The sequence below is a fragment of the Poecilia reticulata genome, linkage group LG5 (assembly GCF_000633615.1).
Source record: "Poecilia reticulata strain Guanapo linkage group LG5, Guppy_female_1.0+MT, whole genome shotgun sequence".
Classification (NCBI taxonomy): domain Eukaryota; kingdom Metazoa; phylum Chordata; class Actinopteri; order Cyprinodontiformes; family Poeciliidae; genus Poecilia; species Poecilia reticulata.
In genome coordinates, this window is record NC_024335.1 from 3,860,227 (window position 1) to 3,880,446 (window position 20,220).

The 20,220-nt window shown below is 36.8% G+C and overlaps 1 protein-coding gene across 1 annotated transcript; it reads right to left on the reverse strand.

Moving 5' to 3' along the window:
- Positions 1-1,063: 1,063 nt before the first annotated feature.
- Positions 1,064-15,741, reverse strand: LOC103464575 (sodium- and chloride-dependent GABA transporter 2-like). The gene is made up of 15 exons (XM_008408766.2): positions 15,523-15,741; positions 9,746-9,927; positions 9,251-9,385; positions 8,935-9,075; positions 8,052-8,139; positions 7,832-7,964; positions 7,254-7,388; positions 6,421-6,524; positions 6,088-6,212; positions 5,851-5,963; positions 5,527-5,664; positions 5,349-5,451; positions 5,166-5,266; positions 4,689-4,859; positions 1,064-4,598 (listed from the first exon to the last, which is right to left on the reverse strand). Exons 2-15 carry the CDS (start codon positions 9,921-9,923, stop codon positions 4,491-4,493), a joined length of 1,773 nt encoding a protein of 590 aa, XP_008406988.1. The 5' UTR covers positions 9,924-9,927; positions 15,523-15,741; the 3' UTR covers positions 1,064-4,490.
- Positions 15,742-20,220: the final 4,479 nt, after the last annotated feature.

Below are 20,220 nucleotides of genomic sequence, written 5' to 3' on the forward strand. Positions count from 1 at the left end.
GTCACGTCGCGAGTCATGAAAATACTTTTGAAATGATTCATCACGGCCTCATTGTTTTGCATCACTAAATTCTGGTATCTTAGCAGGACTTTACACACTGCACCGATATACTGTGTGGATCTATTGTGTAGTAAAAGAAAAAAAACAACATAAAAATAAATGTCTGCATGTGTTTGATTTAAAATGACTACATGTAATACAAATAGCATTTTTTGTTGCTCAACCAATATTACATAGTGTTATCGTTAGTTTAAATATAAACAGTAGATTGGAATTTAATTTCTCCCCTCAAATTTATTTTGCAGTGATTTTCTGTCCAGTTGTAACATCCATTAGATACGACACCCATGGGTTTTTCTATCATTATCTTTTAACATTGAAGGTTTTTTAAATATTAAAACCTTCAATTGACATGATAGCAAGTCAGAACAGTTTTCTCTCAATCTCCATTTTGACGATAAACGAAGTGTTTGCTTTATTTAACCACTAGAGGGCAGTAGAACTACTTTTAGAAAGCAACATATGAAGCGTCACTACTTTACTTGGATTTAGTGCGTTTCGTTTTTCCTTTTTTAATAAATAGCTAATGTTAGCATATCTTTGATATGATAAAAATACAGTTTTGCTGTTCCAGCAGAAGGTTTGTGAAATCACTTTTAAACTTGGAAATGAAAAACTGTGATACTGGTGTTTAAAAAAAAAAAGAAAAAAGAAAAGAGAAATTGGGTCACTTTCTATCAATTAAAGGAATAGTTCCAATTTTTTTGAAGTGTGGTTTTGTTAATCTGCTTTTGTTTAATTTTGCCTTGTATATTTTTTTTATTCTGTTTGTTGAAGAAGTTCTGTGATTTTCATCTGGAAAGGTGCTACATAAAGTTTTACTGGTTTTCACCTGCTTTCAGCATCTTGCCTGCAGCAGATAACTCACTTACCAAAGAAAATCCATTGATTTAAAAAGGAAGAACTCCAAAGACTAATCTACTCATAGTGTTTAATTATAAAATATGAACTGTAACTCTAATAGTCTCTGATGAACCGCAAACATAAGAGCCGGGAACTAATGTTAAGCAGTCATTTATGTCTTTATTAACATGTTTAAATATCATACTTTGCTAAACACAAACTGGTGACAGATTAGTTTGAACAGTTCATGAATTACTCATTATCCATTTTTAATGCCGCCACAATTTATGTCATAATCTGAGTTTCTGAATTGTTGTTACCAGTTAGTTTGCAGGAGGAACAGTGAGGTCGGCAGGAAGACATCCTTAACAGCTTCAATGAAACCAATCACACACACATAACACACAACAGCAACTGCACAATGCTCGCTCTTGATGCATTTCCCGTATCATGAAACCATTAGTCACCAATATTGACACAATCTTTAGTGAAACATGATAAAAATCACACAAAAATAACAAACAATAACCTCCAAACAAGAATCTCCAAAAACTAGAGTTAAACGTTAGATTATAGGGATGTCAAGAAATGCATATACCTTCAGTGATCTATAGTGTGAAAGTCAACAGATTTGACCAGCCATCACATTCAACTCAAAACTGACGTTAACAGCTCATCCACTCTCCGGTCGGAGTGGCAGAGAAACAAAATCAAAGTTAGTTTTTCTTTACATCATCTAAAAAGCAGCATTGGTAACAAATACTAGGTAGTTCATGATTTTACACGCTAAAAAATGTTATGTTTATGTACTTCAATGCCACGTTCCTCTTTAAAAATCTGTTACTCACTTTACATCTTATTGTATTTCTGCAGGACTAATTTAAAGGCCACTTTGCAACATTGAATTTACTTTTTAAAAACTAGACCCTCTCTTTTGTCTCTGATCAGAAATCTCCGATCATCTTAGGAATATTTTTAAAAAAAGACACAGTCAGTTATGTTTGTAAACACAGAATTTGACTCGGAGACAATTTACAAGGCGTTGACAGTTTAGTCCTTTGCTGTCTTGGCTGCAAAAAAGACTGAACATCACTTACAAGTCCATATGTGCATTAAACATGCTGTTCAACACGGAATACGTTCTACAAAAAGGGATAAGTAGAAGAAACAAAAGAAAAAAGTTGTTTTGCAAATGGACACAATTTCTGCATTTTCTGATTGTAAACACAACTTTAAGTTGCAGCACATTTAACAACTACTTTGTAGTTAATGACTGTAAAAGCATAAGAATGATTCGAATAATTCATTTGCACAGATGATGACAAATTTGTTATTTTTAAAGTGTTTGAGTAAAGTCCAGGCTACAGCAATTAAACATTCGCTGTGTTGTCTTTGTGCAGAATGTAAAAAAAGAAAAAAAACAAAGAAAAAAGAAAAATATCGTATTTTTCCAACAGAGATGTTTTCTACACTTCAGGAGTTCTCTCAGGGTTTTGATCCAAAACATCAGGTTTCAGTGAAAGTAAAGCACATCGACTCTGGTATGTTCAGTAAGTCTGCAGCACTCCAGAGATCTTTGCCTATTAGCATTCAACATTCCACATCGCATTGAATAAGCAAACGTGTTAATCTGTGTTGGCACAGCGTGGTTGAAAAAGGTTGACTAGACACACAACTCTTTGTGTAAACGCTGGTAACCAAAGGAGCCTGACAAGTGCAGATTTTCTGCATCAGTCAGGCCGTTTGAGCATGAGAAACTGAAACGTCCAAAAGACAATTTCACATTTACGCTTCTCCCTTTTTTATACTGACATGAAAAAAAAAAAACCCAAAGAAATATCGTTTTAAATCTTGGTAAAGAACATGTGGTCAAACTGAAACAGCTTAAACAACTGGATGCATTGAAACAGGAAATATAAGCCAAACACTTTCTTAATGAGAAGATTTTTTTTTTTTGTTATTTTAAGTCTTATTTTATTATAATTTGTTTGTAGACTGCCCAACAATTGAGCAGGAACAGTTTTTACCTTGACCTAAAGACCAAAATTATTCATACCCCTGGCAGATTTATATGACAAAGACATTGTTTCTGTTAGGAAATAAGACGGATATCCCTTAAAATAATTGCTATGCAGCTTTTTTTTTTTTTTTTACATCTTCCAATGTTATTTTGACAATTTATCTCTGGTGATGAACTCCAAGTCCTCTTCCCTGGCATCACCCTCCTCTTTGGCTCCCCCCAGAGGTTCTCTATCATTCAAGACGAGATTTTGCCTTTCAAAAATTTTAATATTTCTTCAAGCCTGGTCCATATTGTTAGAATCAAGGGGGCAGTATTGTGCAAAACTGACTTTTTCAAAGTTTACATAATGCTATGATGTTATGCCCTCATCAAAAACATGCCTGGATTGTTGCTTTGACTCTTTAATACTTGTTGAGAAATCCTTCAATCTACTGTGGCAGCCATTTGGAGTCCCTAAACTCTTACTCTCACCAAAAGCGCTGCCTTTTCCACGACGTTCCTCCTTGGAGCTGCAGTCTTCAAGTCGAGCTTCTTCCTTACAGAGAACCCCTCCCACACGACTCCCCCAGCCAGATCAACCAGAAATCTCTGGAAATTGATAAGGTTGCTCTGTTCAACGCAGATAAAAACATTGTTGAAAGGATAATAGAGGAGCACTGTTCTGCTGAGGTACTGACAGCAGAGTGTCGGAAAGAGAAGGAGCTTCTTAAAGAGACAGAGACCCAATTTCAAGGTAATAAATGGAAAAGTCAAATTTCTTTTAAGTTGTGTTTTATATATGTACAAATTTTTAACAAGTAAAGGTAACATAATTACTTGATTGTGCTATAAAACGGCACTATGTGCCTGGAAAATACATAATGCCGCCCCTTCGAATATGTACTTTTGGGGTAAATCTGCCAGGAATATGTATAACCTGCATTGTGTTGTTGTTTTCTGGAAAAAATAAATAATCTCGAGAAATATACAAGTTCAAGTACAGTTACATTAAAAACTATTCAAAATTAGCAACCAAAGCACCACCTAGATGTACTGATTTTATGCCTGTAGAAAAATGTTGTAGTTATTCAGTATTACTGTATTTTCTGATTGCAATAACAAGCTCATGCAACAGCTTGTCTGTGCCGACAGAGTCATAATAAGAGGGTTTGATTTAATGTAACAGGATTTATAAAAATGCCAATTTGTTCAGGATTTTTTTTTTCAAAGAAGAAAACATTTTCTGATTATTTTTTTTAACAACAAATAGAAAAAAAAAAACATTTTTTAAACAGCCTTTTAAACTCCGAGATGCTCATCAAGGTACAAAGTAACACATTTGAAGTACATTGGTTGTTATAGTGATATCTTATGAGAGCCTAACATTAAAAGAAAGATAGAAAGACATTGTTTGGAAATTGATAAGGTTTTTGTGCATTTCAGTTTCTATGAACAGCCTTGTTCGAATAAAAACGAGGTTGCCTATTAGCAGTCAACATTTTGCTGTTTTGGGGTCTGACTCTACGCCTTAATGATGGTACGTAGGAATCGGGTTTGTCACTCCTGTTGGGACAGATTCACCTCGTCAGTCCATGCTGCTCTCCGACGGGGGCAAGGTGAGAAGTTCGAGAGCTTTTTTTTCTGATTTGGTCAGAGGAAGGTCTTCAGCTGGAGTGCACAAGATAGAGAATCTCTGCAACAGAAGCAGAACGTTAGTTTTAATTCCAGTTTGTTTGAAGCTGTTTTTTTTTTTTAATCTTTGGGTGGCGTGACGATAACTTACCTCCCGCAGGGTACCAGGAGTGATGAGCAGATTGTACAGCATCCAGAGGGGAACCATGAGGGTTGAGGAGAGAGTGAACCACCAGCCCAGAGCGTAACCCCACCACGGATACTCTATCGTGTTGTCGAACTTCAGAGGGGTGTATTTAACCAAGGAAAAAACAAAAGTCCCCTGAAAATATTAACGAGAAAAAGATAACAGAAGATGGTTAAAGTCTTGGCAACTGATTTGATGAATTTGTTATTTCAATATTTTTCTCAAATCCGTAAAGCTGCTTTTATTTAGTAATACTTCAAAAAATCAAACACATGTTCTTACTAATCAATCTCAAAAAAGCAAGTTTAAGCAACAGTTTTCAAACAGTTTATAAAACAGCCTAACTCACACAATCCTCCGCAGCAATTTTAAACGCAAAGTAAATATTTAATTTAACAAAAAATATTTAGCTGCCACCTGGCAAAATGTGCAGCAACCCACCAGGCAAATCACTGGAGTGACGTATTTCAGACAGTACTTAATGAAGGGAAAGGGCCGGTATCCGATCATGTCCTCAATGTTGTCGTAAAAGTGCTCAGCACCTGTGAAAGCATGGGAACAAAGACAATTAAGATCCACTGTGAAGAATCTGTGTACATCATTTCCCCCTGGTGATGAACTCACCGTACACCCATCCAACACACACAGACTGCAGAATGGCAAACAGCAGCAAAGTCATTCCACTGCAGGCGTAGTAGTCAAACACCTGGAAGATGTACAGTCCTCCCTGTGGGCGATATTAGATATTTTTACTGTCATGTTGTTGGAAGTGGGAATTTTACCACGTGAGATTTAATCTTACTTCTGTCACCATGACAAGACCAATGAAAAAGCTGAAGACGCAGACGAACAGGAGCAGAAGTTTACGTCGATGGCCGACGAGGAAGAAGGCAGGATACAGGTCCGATATTGACGTTGTGAGAGCTTCCAGACCTACAAACTGAATCGCAGACGTCCGAGTCAAGGTTTCTGCAGTACCAAACAGGCTATGCAAAATACAATCTAAAGTTTTCACAGCTTTCAATAATTCATTTCTTTAACAGAAAGTAACAACCTTGTTTAATGTAACATTTTACAAATAATTTTCTGATTTATTTTGATCACGCAAAGCGAAACAGTGCTCCACCTCACTGTCCAGTCCCAGAAGAATGATCATAACGAAAAAGAATATGGACCAAAGTTGAGGAAAAGGCATCATGGCGACTGCCCGAGGGTAGGCAATAAATGCCAAACCAGGCCCTGCAGAAACACAACGCGAACATTTCCTCAGCCAACCAACACCCATGGCGACTTATGCTGTGGAACTTGAACTTGCATTTTAAAAATAAAATGATTTGTTTTTTTTGTTTTTTTACAAGCTCACCTGATTCTGCCACTTTCGATATGTCAGTGTTCTGCTCATAGGCCATGAATCCAAGAGCAGAGAAGATGGCAAAACCAGCAACGAAACTGGTCCCACTATTCAGAAGGCACAAATATACACAATCCCTGCAGAAACCAAACAGGTGTTCATTCAAGTTATTTTCTTTTATTCTTTTCCCCTTCTTTTTTTTTTTTTACATAAAATATTCCTCATTAAGTCTCCGAAAGTTTATCAATGTGTTGTATAGCCACATAAAGCACCAAATATTGTGACCTTGCTTTTCTTTTTTTATTAAATAAATAGTGTATTTTGCATTAAAGCTCCTGAACTTACTTGTAGCAGTTATTGTTGTACTTGTTATAGCTGCCCAATGCAACTAGACAGCCAATGCAAATTGCATAGGAATAAAATATTTGTGTCCCGGCATCCATCCATACCTGCAAGACAAACAGATATCATATTTTAAAAATCTGCTATAAAATATTTGCAATAACCACTGTGTTTCATATTACTACTACAGCAAGTATGCAATCATTGAGTGTTTTTTTTTTTTAAAGGCTCTCTACTAGTGTGGCATGCCGAGACGGAAAGATTTTAAAGCAACAGCCAGAAAATGATTCTTGAAGTGGCAAACCAAAACTAAAAGACAAAGGCGAGACAGACTGTTTGAAAACTAAAAATGTTAACACTATCTGCTTGTTTGACATGCAACATTTATTGGTGGCTCAAAAAGAAACTTGGCAATACTCCATGTTTATTGAAAAAAAAAAAATGGAGTCAAAAATCTTCTGGAAACAGCAAACTGTGACGCAAAGTAGAGAGAAAACCCCAGGAGACGTCTCTTGATCTTCTCTTCAAGGAGCATTCCCTTTTCTTTCATGTTCTTGGTTGTAACAATCAGAATAAAAACAAAACTGTTTATTGCGTAGCTGATTTCCTTTTTCTCATGCAGACTCACATGAAGTCTCAATAAAATACATCAATGTTTGTGGCTGTACACAAATGGTACAAACAGTATTCTGGGCATTTCTGTGTCATGCTGTTGTCATTAGGAGCTAAAGCCTTGAGTTAGTCACAAAGAGAATGAGAATTTATTCAAAATCTAAATTAAAAAAATTTATTACTTTTCAATGCAGGTATTGAATCAGTGAATAAACGATTTTGACCTGCGGGTCGGCGAGGCGGGACGCATCTGGGTAAAGGTAGAACTTGATCCCGTCCATGGCTCCTGGCAGCGTGACGCCACGAACGAGCAGCACAGCGAGCATCACGTAAGGAAACGTAGCGGTGAAGTAGACGACCTGTGGGGCAAACATGAGGAGAGTTCTTTGTGGAGAAACAGTGGACAGCTGAAATCCTTTAATACAATTTTTTGTTTGTTTTGGTTTCTATATTGTCAAAAGGCTGTCTTCCATAAGAAAGGAGGAACCCATCGCGATGAGAGAGAATCTTAAAATTAGGCTTTCGGAGCACGTTCCTAATTTAGCTTAGCGCAATCCACATAACCCTGACCCCGCTGGTGCAGAAAGACAAAAAAATATATATTACAACACGCTAAATTCTGATCTTATCACTTCTGAGGAAGAATCAGCATGAACAATTGAAGGCAGGGTAGATCCAAAATATGTTGATAGGGGTGTGAGCTGCTATGACAGGAATGTATGTTAAGTCTAGAAGGGAAAAATACATGTTATTAGTTGTAAAGGTTGTTTTCTGTGTATGTGCAACATTCAAACTATTCTACCTTCCCGGTAGACTTCACTCCTTTCCACACACAGAAGTAACAGATGATCCAAGACAACAGCAGACAGAGAGCCAACTCCCATCTAATACTGCCCAACTCATTGATGCTGCCTGTGATATTTAAAACTCGCCTCCTGAAAATCAATCACACCAGTCATTTCATCAATATCTTCATGAACAAACATTAAACTGTTCCCCCTTTTCTTTTTTTTCATACTCACTCCCAAAACTCTCTCACTGGTGAGGTTGCGTTCTCAGGTATCGTCAGGTTGAAATAATCTGATCTTGGATCAAACTCCACACAATTTTCTGCAAAATACAGAAATTTTGAAAAATACGTTCAAGCAAATGTAGAAACCCTGTTAAAGCTGCGGACAGCATTATGCTGTTTTTTGGACAATTATGAACATGACATTGGTAACTTCTTTTTGCAGTACATTCTTATTAAGGTTTGACATATTCTTACGTCACCAGGATGTTTGTGACTCTTATCTTGTTTTTGTTCATGTGATTTATCAGCTTAGGTTTATAGTCTTTAACGCAGGGACATGCAAAACTGTGCAAACTGGTTTGGAGCTGCAGGAAAGAGAACACCTTGATGGTATTTTTCCAGCCTACTTATTTGCAAAAAGCAGTTGGAAGATTAATCAACAGAAACAGGACCAGTATTTCAAGACCATAAATCATCGTGTTAAAGAGAAAGCAGGTACTTTGCAGAACAGTCCAATACGGTTGTGCAAAGGTTTTTCTGAAAGCTTAATGTAAATCTAAAAGAGAGAAAAAAAAATAATGTGCCACTTAAAGATTTTTGAACAAACTGCTTAAAACCCTGAGATGAATGAGAACATTTTGCATTAAGTGCATTGCAGCAACTGCGCCGGGCCAGCTTATGAAAAGCAGACAGCAGTTTGACATCCAGTTTTCTCTTTGACATTTGGTTTTCTCTTATAAGTGAGGAAACCTATTAGAGTTCCGACTGTCACTGCAGATCAGCTGCGAGTCAAAATCCCCCTGCCCCACTTAAAAAAAAAAAAATTGCCCAAAAATGAAGTTTCTTGTTTTGTAGTCTGTTTCATCCTCCGGGTTGGGATGTCGTGGGCCTACCTGTGTTCCAGCTGTTCCTGCAGGTCGCCCAAGGAAGTTCAGAGCTGAAGGAAGAGAAGAGATACAGGAATGCCCAGGCTAGTATCACTATGTAGTAGATACTAGAGTATAAAACAACCACCTGACTGCCATAGCCCATCCCTGAAAGAGAAAGAAAAACAAGGTGGTATAATCAGTCAACTGATTTGTTAATAAGTTGTTGAAGCCTTGCAGCATGAACAGATGTTAAGCTCAAGGCAGACTATTTTCATATTGCGATTACAACAATGTTCCTTTTTAATTGTGCTTAAGTATATTTTCATAGTGATCATTTTACCTTCAAATAGTGGACAAATTTTCCTCCAACAGGTGATGCATCCCTGCTTGGTGTACTGGCCGAGGGACGTCTCCAGCAAAAACAAGGGAATGCCGCAGGAGAAGAGGAAAAGTACGTACGGGATGAAGAACACACCTGAAAAATATTAAATGTGTCACTTTGTGCCTCTGCACTGAAAAAAAAAAAATATATATATATATATATATTTCTGATTTCAGAATTATCCAAATGAGAATTATAGTTTGATCAAAGAAAATGTACTCAAATAAATGAGTAATTTTTTAAAAATTTGTTTCATAGAAACATTTTGTTATTTGTGGAGATTAATTTAACTGGATCAGCAGATTCTCTGTTGATCTGCTGCTGATGGTAGTTTCTAAATATTGTTGGCTACGTTTAGTCAGAATTGTTTGCACATTAGTCTTTCGCATTTTGAATCGCTAAGCAATATTATTACTAATTAAGGAAAAAAAAAAGCCTTTTTGTCAAACCTACCTCCTCCATTTTTGTAGCACAGGTAAGGAAACCTCCACACATTTCCCAGCCCTATAATTTGCCCCGCCACAGCTAAAAGAAACTCAATTTTGCTTGACCACTGTCCTCTCTGGGTCGTGGGATGATCAGGGTCCTCGTCCAGTCTGAACTTGACCTCTGAACTGTGGGCGTTATCCATTGTGCTATGATGGGAGAAGAACAAACTTTTAAGTTGAGAGACTTATGTCATTTTTATTTAATTTTTTTCAACCAGAAAAATATTTTATGCATTTAAAAAAATTATAATTAAAAGCACGTAGCACAAGTTGATCTATAACATAACACATGTTGATCTGTAACATAGCACAGGACGTCATGTGCTATGTTATCAATTTGTGGATAACATAACACAAGTTGAAAAGTGTCTAAGCCATGACAGCTTTTCAGCAAAGCATGTTGCTCTCTGCTATCTGCACAGTGTGAGCTGTCTTTCTGCATTAGGTTAACAGAGGGTAATTCTTTTCATCAATGTTGCTTTTGTGTGGCTGCTATAGTTTCACAGTGGGAGCTGCAAGCAGAGTGGAAAATATGTGCCGTCCAACATTGTTAAGAGCTTAAAATCCTGAGATGCTGAAAACAACATTCCTGAAGTCCTTTATTGATCATTTAGGAATGTGATGGAGAAGTGAGAAGATTAGGGATGGATTTATGTTGGATAGTTCTGTATAAGAAACTACAATGTTAGTATAAGAAAGTAAATAGTCAATTTGTTTTAAATAAAAAATTGCATATTGGTGTTTTCAGTTTAAATAGAAGCAATGCTGATTTAAACAAAAAAAAGAGGCAGATTTAACGTTATTCTCAGTGCTATTAAAACGGAGACATGGTTTCTACTATTAACGCAAGTTTTAATCATTTTATGTCATGACCAGTTATCCTAACAGTGATGTTTTGTGATTATGGGAGGAAGCATGAGAGTCCATGCAAACTTCATGCAAGACTCCTGGCCAGGATTTGAACTTAGGACCTTCTTACTCCAACTCTGCCCCCATGCAGCCTTAATGGTTTACCTTGTGGATTAAAATGGTTTATTTTAATAGAATCATGCACAACTTCCAAACTCAGTCATCTATAAACTTGGTGGACAGAAAGAAGAAAATAATACATGCAGTTTTTGATACTGGATATTTTTCAAATTGAAGAAAGAAACATCATTTGGATCTTTGGTTTTTGGAAATTCAAATATAATGGGAAAATATCTTTCTTGATGCAGATCGCCCAGAATCCTTTCTTTAGTTTATTGTATAAACAGTCATAAACTCTTGAGGCATCAATGTCTCAGTTTTTTTTTTGGTCTGACATTTGGCCAAATTTTGCAAACGTTGCTTTCACTATGAGGAGTTCACATCCTACAAGTTGTGTGCTGACATAAAGGTTCGTCTGCCAGTTCTTTAGAACGCTGTGTTTTTGTTTATGAGAGGAATTCCTGTCTGTGGTTCTTTGCTTCAAAAGACTATTATACAGACACACAGCATGTAGCTGCCATGTTTAACATCTGCTCAGTTCATGCCCTACAAAAGGCAACATTGTTGTCCAGGGAAACAACGCAGTAAGAGAACAGAACCGCTCAACACAGGAAGAGTCTTTTCACAGCTGCTATGGGTCCAGTGTATTGATATTTATCTGAATTATGTCAGCGAAAGAGTTCATGAAGCTGCCTCTCCCTTGTACTCAATAGCCCAAGCAACCATGCAGATAAAGACTCATATTTATAAAGCACATATTATTGCTTATGCTGAAGTCATAGCAAAACCAACATTAAACTACAATATGACTAATATGGTGAATAATAGTTTTAAATTGCTACATTTCTCTGCACTGTTCACTCAGTTACATGAAACTAGAAAGATCTTAGCACACATGCGAACCTGAAGAACATGGCTACCTATCTCAACCAACAGACTGCCGATTAACATTATTAAAAAGAAGCAACTCATTGTAAGTTTGGAGGAGCTGAAGAGATCCACAGCTCAGGTGGGAGAATTTGAAACTTCAAAGTTACCCTTACTTTCTATTTGTTATTTAAACCAAATATACACTCAAATTGAAACGTCTGTCCTCGCAGTGCAACGTGTAGTGACAGCTGTCAATATTTAAAGGAAAAAAAGGCGAAGAGATTAACAAGCGTCAACTGGTGAAGTCTTGAACTGTTCATATTTTTAAGATTAAGTGTTTGTACATGACCAAACATTCTTATAAAAGCCACTAAGCCGACCTTTATTGCAAAGTGAAAAAAAGTGAGCAATTATTGAAAAAACTTTAATATTCTACTAAAACAAATACAAATGGACATGTAGAGGAGGACGTGGAGTTAAACATTTTAACTCCACGTTAAAATTTAACTCCAATTTTAAACATTTACAAAGTAATGCAAGTGTTCATCACCGTTTAAATACTGTTGGAACATTCCCTCTAGTTTTGTTTTGAGTAAGACTATTACGTCGTTTGATTTGAACATTAACAGGCCATCAGTTCATCCATGAAACCTGAGACCTAGACAGTCCAAGTATATAATATTTATAGAAAGAGATAGGTAACTGTGTACAGAGAGTTAACACAAACCTAAAAGAAACCTGATATCGGTTGACGGGATAGCTGCCAAACTCACTTAGAGCTCTCTATTTTTATGTGTCATATGATTATGCTTGGATAAGAAACAACTTTGTTTGAGCGGTGCTTTATTTGATATTTATGCTTGGTCCAGCTTCTTTTTTAGTGCAGCCACAGGTTTGATGGGGCAGAAAACAAATTGCTTTTGAGTACATTGCAGGTCCTGGATCAACACTGTCCTGGCAGCAGGTGGACGAATTCCTTTAAAATATTTTCCTCTACAGCTTCAGGGCTTGTGCAAAAAGGGGATCAGATAGAGTAAACAAGGTGGTGTTGGGTTTGTGTGGTGATGGGAAGGCTTTCAAAAGAGAGTAAATAAGCTATGGTGCAGAAAACGGATACGGTTAAAACCAGAAGTTTACATACACTGAGTGAAAAGAAACACATATTTTTTCCTCACTGCCTGAAATTAAATCAGACCAAACTTCTCCTGTTTGTTAGAATCACCCAATCTTTTATTTTTGCTAAATACCACAATATTGAGAGAATCTTTTCGATATTTATTTATTAATATCTTTAAAATCAGAAGTTTACATATAAAATGTCCGACATTTTGGGTTTCCTTCCACAAGCATCTCACAATTGTTTCCAGGAGTTCTGGCCCATCCCCACTGACAGAACTGGTCTGACTCAGTCAGGTTCGTAGGCTCCCTCACCTGCACACACCTTTGTCAATCTGCTTACAACTTCTTCATACGACTGAGATCTGGGCTTTGTGATGTGAAAACACTGACTTTGTTGTCTTTAATGTATTTTATAATCAGACAGTATGCTTATGGATGCTGTCCATCCGGAAGACCCGTTTGTGCCTGAGCTTAATGACCTGCCATTACATGTTTCAATATTCCTCATGATGCCGTTTACTTTACGATATGCACCAGTTGCACCATCATAAGGCCAAACAGTTCCACTTTAGTTTCTTTAGACCACAGCACATGTCTCCAAAAATGTATGTCTTTGTCACTGTGTGCATTTGCAAACTGCAATCTGACATTTTTATGCTTCTTTTGGAGTAATGGCTTCCTCCTCTCTGAGTAGCCTTTCATGAGCGTACATGGCAGGTTTCACTGTGGATAATGACGCCGTCTTACCAGCTCCAACCAGCATCTTCACAAGGTCTTTGGCTTTTGTTCTGTGGTCGATTTGCACTTTTCAGACCAAAATACTAGGACACAGAACCTGTCACCTTCCTCAGGGCTGTGATGTTGAACATTCCCTTCATGTTTATACTTGCCATAATTGTTTGAACCGTGACTGGAGAGCTTCTGACTGGTTTTATTGTTATCTACAGAATCACAAGTCGAATGTGAAATAAAAGCAAGGAAATCAGGGTGCAGCTACATTCCACCATCACATAAAAAATTATTATTATTGCAAAATTGTGTTGCAAGTCAAGTTTAAAACGGTATTTGGTCCTTTGATTTAAAATAGGGCTTCTGTGTATTCACATGCAGGGCGGTACAGCTTTTGCTGAGCAAACACATGCAATCTGACTGCAGAAAAGTTATTACATTTTCTTTTCAAAAACAGAAAGAAAGGAAAAGGGGGAAGAAATAAAAGCTAAGTAACGTGTACATTTTGTTAACTAACATAAACCTTTGGGCAAAAGTGACAACATATTCTAAAAACAAGCAACCCTAATGTGACGCTATCTCGGCTACAACCTCTTTAAAATAAGGCACAAACATTCTTTCCAGTGGTATCAGTATCACCACTCTACATGGAAACTTCCTTAACCAGCAGCCGATGAATATGAAAAATTAGGCTCATCAAACCAAAAATAGAAATTCTGTCTTATCTCCAATGTTCTTTGGTTGTAATCCTTGTTAGAGAAAATATTTCCACTTGGCTCCTGTAATCTGTTATTCCTGCTATGCGATTTTTAAAAATCCTAAAGATTCTATTTTTTTCTTCTTTTTTTTAATTCAGATGATTATGAAAATATCTTTTTTTTATATGGCAAATTTTGATTACCTTACTAATAAAATTATTATTAGTAGGCTAATAATGATACTGATACAGTACATGACTTTGCACCATCATATAGTCATATGGTACTGTATCATATGACTATTGTGCAAGTTGATAAATTCAGTTTAGAGAATATATATCAGTGTATGGGTGTATTTAATGACCTAAGTTTAATGATAAACTAATAATTTATTATTATTTGTTTATCATAATAAACTTGTAAACCAATCCTACTTCTGTCAGGAAGTAGGATTGGTTTACAGAAGTAGGATTGGTTGCGTAATTTTCCGTGATCAAAAACAAGGGAACTTAACTTAACCAACTTAACTTCAGTGTCAAAAAAGCGTGTGGGTTTTTATTTGGTCTATGTAAACTTTACAAATGACCTGACAACTTTGCTATTCTGCAAACTACAAATCATGTTAGACAAGTATTTTTGACTTATTGTGAGAAATAGCTCATTACGTGTTTACAGTGTAAGCTAGCTGTATTAACAGAACAATCAGAAACCCATTAGCAGAGCAGGAGAACTGCCTCAGCAATGTGTACAATCTAAGCATCGACAGGTCATACTTGTATCTTTGGAATGCAAGGCATCATTTACAACTATTGCTTCTTGAAACACAAGGCCATTCCTTTCATGAAATGATGAGCTCATGATTTCAAGGAAGCCTGTGGAAACTTTCCATTAAACTTTCAGGTTAGTCTTTTTATGCAAGAGATTCAGACAAGTGTAAAATGTAACAGCATGTTGACCTGCTGTTAGTTAAATGCAATGCACGTGTCGGCGCTGTAATTAAAAACAAATATTTACACATTAGAAAACAAAAGAGCACAACTGGTAATGTAAAACTTATTTTTCTAATTCAGAGGAGATCTTTCCTGTGAAGACTGTTCAAATATTTGCTTAAGAAGAATAAATGATTTTGTTTGCTTTTTGCTGCCAGTGTTGTACTAAACAAGAGAAGCAACTGCCTCGCTGCAGCATAACAAGTAACCTTTGGCCTACATATTCACTGTAGCGCTGAACTGCCAGGGTACCGGCTATGGTTTTGGCTTTACGGAACTGAAAGAACAGAAGACTTCACTTGGAAAAGTTCTAAACCAAACACATTAGGAAAACCATGCCGAGGCAACAAATGAAAAAGGAAGAGTACCTTAAAAAGATGACACTTTAGTTTTGAGTTATGCATCCATTCCGAGAGACTTCATTTGGTGCCTTGAGAGGAAAATACAAGTGCAGAAGCCCCAGCCTCACCAGGACACATTTTATGCCCAGAACTGACCATGAGTGAGTCCATGAGGAGGTTTGAGAGAGCTGAGTGGTGTGACAATGAGTCCGAGCCACAGAGTAAGAAGGACAGAGGGAGCAAGGGGTGGGACTGTTTCTGAATGAGCGACTTAAGGCGGGGACTGTTCCAGCAGCCCCGGCAGCATGGTCTCGGTAAAGAAGGAGGAGATTCACCAGTGAGTCATTTATTGCTGCTTGGTTTCATAGGGTCTCTGTATGTTCACAAAACTTTTTCCAGTACTAACATACTTTCGATTTGCTGTAGTAAAATAAGAAGAGATTTTTTTTTAGAAGTTTTAATAGCTTTCTTCACTGAATTATCTGCTAATATTTCCTTAAAATTAAGTAGTTTTGCTGCATTATGACTTTGAATAAATGTTTTGTGTACCTTTCTACAAGCTTCTCACAATAATTCCTCCTGACAAAACTGCTGGCACCATTTCTATGGGGTTGAGATTTTTTGATTGCCACTCTGAAACTTTAATTTCAATTTATGGATGAGGTGTGGTGTGTGATCTGTCACTTGCCTCGTGAGCCAGCTTTCGTTTTATTGTTTGTAGATGTGGGGGTGTGAGGGAATAAAAAATAAATAAAAAAAGGGGGACGTTGGCGCCACCTGGTGTTTGCTGAAAGCAGGGAAAATATTTTGTGAATTACCTCCTCCAGAATATAGATGAGAACTTGCTTTACAAACTGAAGCCACAAAATGAAAGCATCTGCAGTAAATGACAACTGTGGTTATTTCTAGTTAGGTAGATAAATATTCATTGGTTGTATTAAATATTAAATGGGGAGGTGAGTTGGCTCCCTCTAATGGCTTTTGGGAATATGGAGAGTATCTAATGTACTTTTACCTGGTTTTAATTTAATGTGTTGCGTGCTTGAACCCAAATGTTTATTTTCTTTTTGTGTGTACGAAATAGATATGAGCGACTCAGTAGAAGCATTCAAGTCAACCACAGAAAATTGATTTATTCATTTATTAAACCCTTTGTTATCAGCTCTGTTATCAGCAATATGACATTCATTACGCCACCCTTGAGCTGGCAGATTACATAAAGCAAGATAGCATCATGAGATCCCTTTGTCCCACTCAACTTTACACTACATCCATCTTGTAATGTCACAAAAATGAAATGTGACCTTCATTCGTGTCTAATTTCTAGAAAATACCAGTGTTCCAGTTTTACAGGTTTAATGGTTTACTGTTCACTAAAGACAGAACACATCAGTATCTGTCAACTGGAATGTATCCTGGCAAGATTTTAACCTGAAAAACAAGCTTCAGGTTAAAAGTCGCAATGGTTAAAGACTTTCAAACTGCTGTTAATCTAGAAGTAAACATTTCTGAGGAAGAACTCTTTGACCTGTTGCAAGTTGAAGCAAGTTGTAAATGGAAACGTAGTCATAAAACAACTATGTTAAAATTCATTCATGCAGATATACGTAAGCTGTTTCGTTTTTTTATTTTCTTTTATGGTGCCCAGTAATTTAAAGTAATAAAAAGCTGTAACCTTTGTGACAATTTTGTTGTCACTACAACAAACAACTTTGAAGGACAGAGACTTGCCCTCAAACTGAAAAAAGTGGAAACACAATTTAAAAAAAAAAAAAAAAAGAGGCCATAGAGACGCAGACCTGAAAAGACAGGCTGAACTGGAATCCTGGAAATGGTTTGACTGAAGATGCTGCTAAATGGGTACAGAACACAACCCAAAACTGCAAGGCAGATCAATGTTTCCAGAAACCTAAACTTGATCCAAGTCCTGCAGAGCAAAGGCAAACACATCCAAACACAACAAAGGCAGTTTAGCACAGCCAAGTAACCTAATATGCATGTTTCTTGGATTCACTAACCAGAACTGCGCGTCCTAAATTCAAAATAAGTTATTTCTAAATAAAGACCAAACAAACATTTTATCATGAAATGAAACATAAATCCATACTGAAAACATATTAGTGGCAGCATAACAAAATGTTTTGCTGCCGAAATTATCTAAATTATTTTCAAACAAAAAAGAGAGCTTATGTGTGTTGGAGGCTGATTGTAGTACAAGTTGTACTTTAGAGCCTTAGCAGAAAGCCTCTAACATGTAATCAAAGTGTAACTTTACCCTCAGGTTTGAGCTCAGCCCGCCCCACCGTATTACTCTGAAAAATGTAGGAATGAGTACAGATGGCTGATAGCATTTACAGGCTTGGGGCTGAAGGGCATAAAGGTGATTCACGACCTTTCATCAACTAAATAGACTGAAGGAGAATCATAGGGCAACTGCACAAAGATAATCAGAGATGTAGAGCTGTATCTATTAGAGCTTCCTGTTAAGGTTCTAGTAGCAATGTCAGATTTAATATAATGCACAAAAATACCTCAACACAGTATTTTGGTTATAAAATGGTGCAGTAGTAAGAGAGAGGAGGCTTTATTAGCATCAAAATCATAAATTTTCACCTTAGTATTTCTCAATTCTAGTGCAGACAGGCACTCTGAAATAACTTGTGTTTATTCTACTTCTAAAATAAATCTAAAATAAGAAAGCCCACTGTTTGGAATAAGATGGAGGACATTGGAAATAACTACCAGCATGCTCAGGTGTGACAAGTTTACCTAAAAAGAGGAACTGCATAAATGCTAAAGTAAGTCTCTGAAAACCCTAAAATCTCAATTTGGGACCTGCAGCAGGCGTTTACTACCACTGATATGACAGTTGATGTCTGCAGCATCAGAAGTAAACCAAAGAGGTTTAACTTTAAAGAGAGGCATGCAAAGACGAACAATTACCCTCAAAGAAATCCCTGAAGGTCAGACTGAGGTTTAATAGAATAAATGCAGACAAAAACTGGTACAATAATGTTCTTGAAAAGATGAACATAAAACTGAATCATTAAACATAAAGCCAAAATAAATAAATAAATAAAAATCCCTCCTATTACTCTCCTTATTATCACCACAATGAGGCCGAGGCCACAGATTTAGTCACAATGATGTAATAGCTTAAGTTTTCTTGGATAGCAAAAATGGCAGCAAAAGACAGAAAAAGAAAAAACATGGTTATATTTTTCTGTATGTCCATTCTCTGTCTTGTAGATAGATGGGACTTGTGAACTTCTGCTACATCAGTAACTTAAATTGAATTGAAAGTTTGGATCATAAATCATACTGAGAATAATGAAGAAGACTTTTGTTGTTGACATATAAACAACAACATGAATATTTACATATTTTGCTGACATGGAACTGTCTACACAGGCAGAAAAAAGCTTGACAACACCGTATGGCTCATAAAAGTCACAGAGAGACATTTCTTTAACAGTAAGTATGAGAATTAAATGGTCAGTCCACTCACTCATTGCTGCCCTCTGAAGCCTGATGATGTCCTGGGAGTTTCTCCGTCTTTGTTTCAGCATTTTCCATCTCAAAGCAGCTTTTCTTGCCTCAGGGTCACTGGTGTGATATCTGTTGGTGAATCTCTGACTGAAGGACTTGCAATGATCACAGGTAAACAAGTTGGACAAATCATTACAGGGTTGTAAATGAATTATCTTTGGCAGTGTCTTTCAAAGCTATGCCGCACCAAGTTACATAAGTACACGGAAATGCAGCTGGGTGCAGATTTAGCAGGACAGGACATTTTTCTCTGGCTATTTTTAATTACACAAGAAATTTTGTGATGGGTTTTATGTCGAGATTCTAAAGTACAACAGGTAAAGTACGCTTGTAAACATACCCTTTGAACCTCATCACATTTTGTCACGTTACCGCAAACTCTAATCTATTTTACTGGTATTTAATATAAAAGGATCAATACAAAGTTATGCATAAGTGTTAAGTAGAAGGAAAAGGATACATGTTTTTAAATAAAAAAAATGTCTGAAACTGTGGTACACATACATACTTACATATTTAGTCCCCTTTACTCTCATTCCCCTCAATAAAATCTGGATGTCTTTTGAAGACATCGAGTCCACCTGTGTAATTTCAATGATGGTTTCTTAGAGAATATCGGTCAAATAAATCCTATAATGAAGACAGAGCAACACAGCAACAGAATGGGGAGAGAGTTGTGGTGAAGCTTAAAGCAAGGTTAGATTATGAAATCAATTTTCCGAGCTTCGGACATCTCACAGAGAGACGCAAACCTCAAGCAACGTCGTCCCAGCAAAAGTGACAAGCCAGGCAAGGAGAGTGAATTAACTCTGGAAGAAGTCGGGAGTTATTCAGCTATTAATTGTGCGCCCAACCAATCTGTGCATCCCCCACTAACGATTCCTTGTAAAAATTTTGTAAGTCAGCTATGAAAATTCACAAATTTTAAGTTAATTGCAATCCTGTAAGTAGATATGTTTGGAGGCTACAAGAGTCTTCACCTTTCTTCAGGACAGTGAGTCCAAACATCAATCAACCAACCAATCAATCAATTATAGGGAATGACTGCTATGGCATTCATAAATACAACTCATTTTGACTGACGTGAAAGCAAATGATATATTGATAGTGTTATAAAGCAGTAGAGAATTGTATGGAAGCAGTGGATTTGCAATTTGTTGGAAGGAACGAGAAACT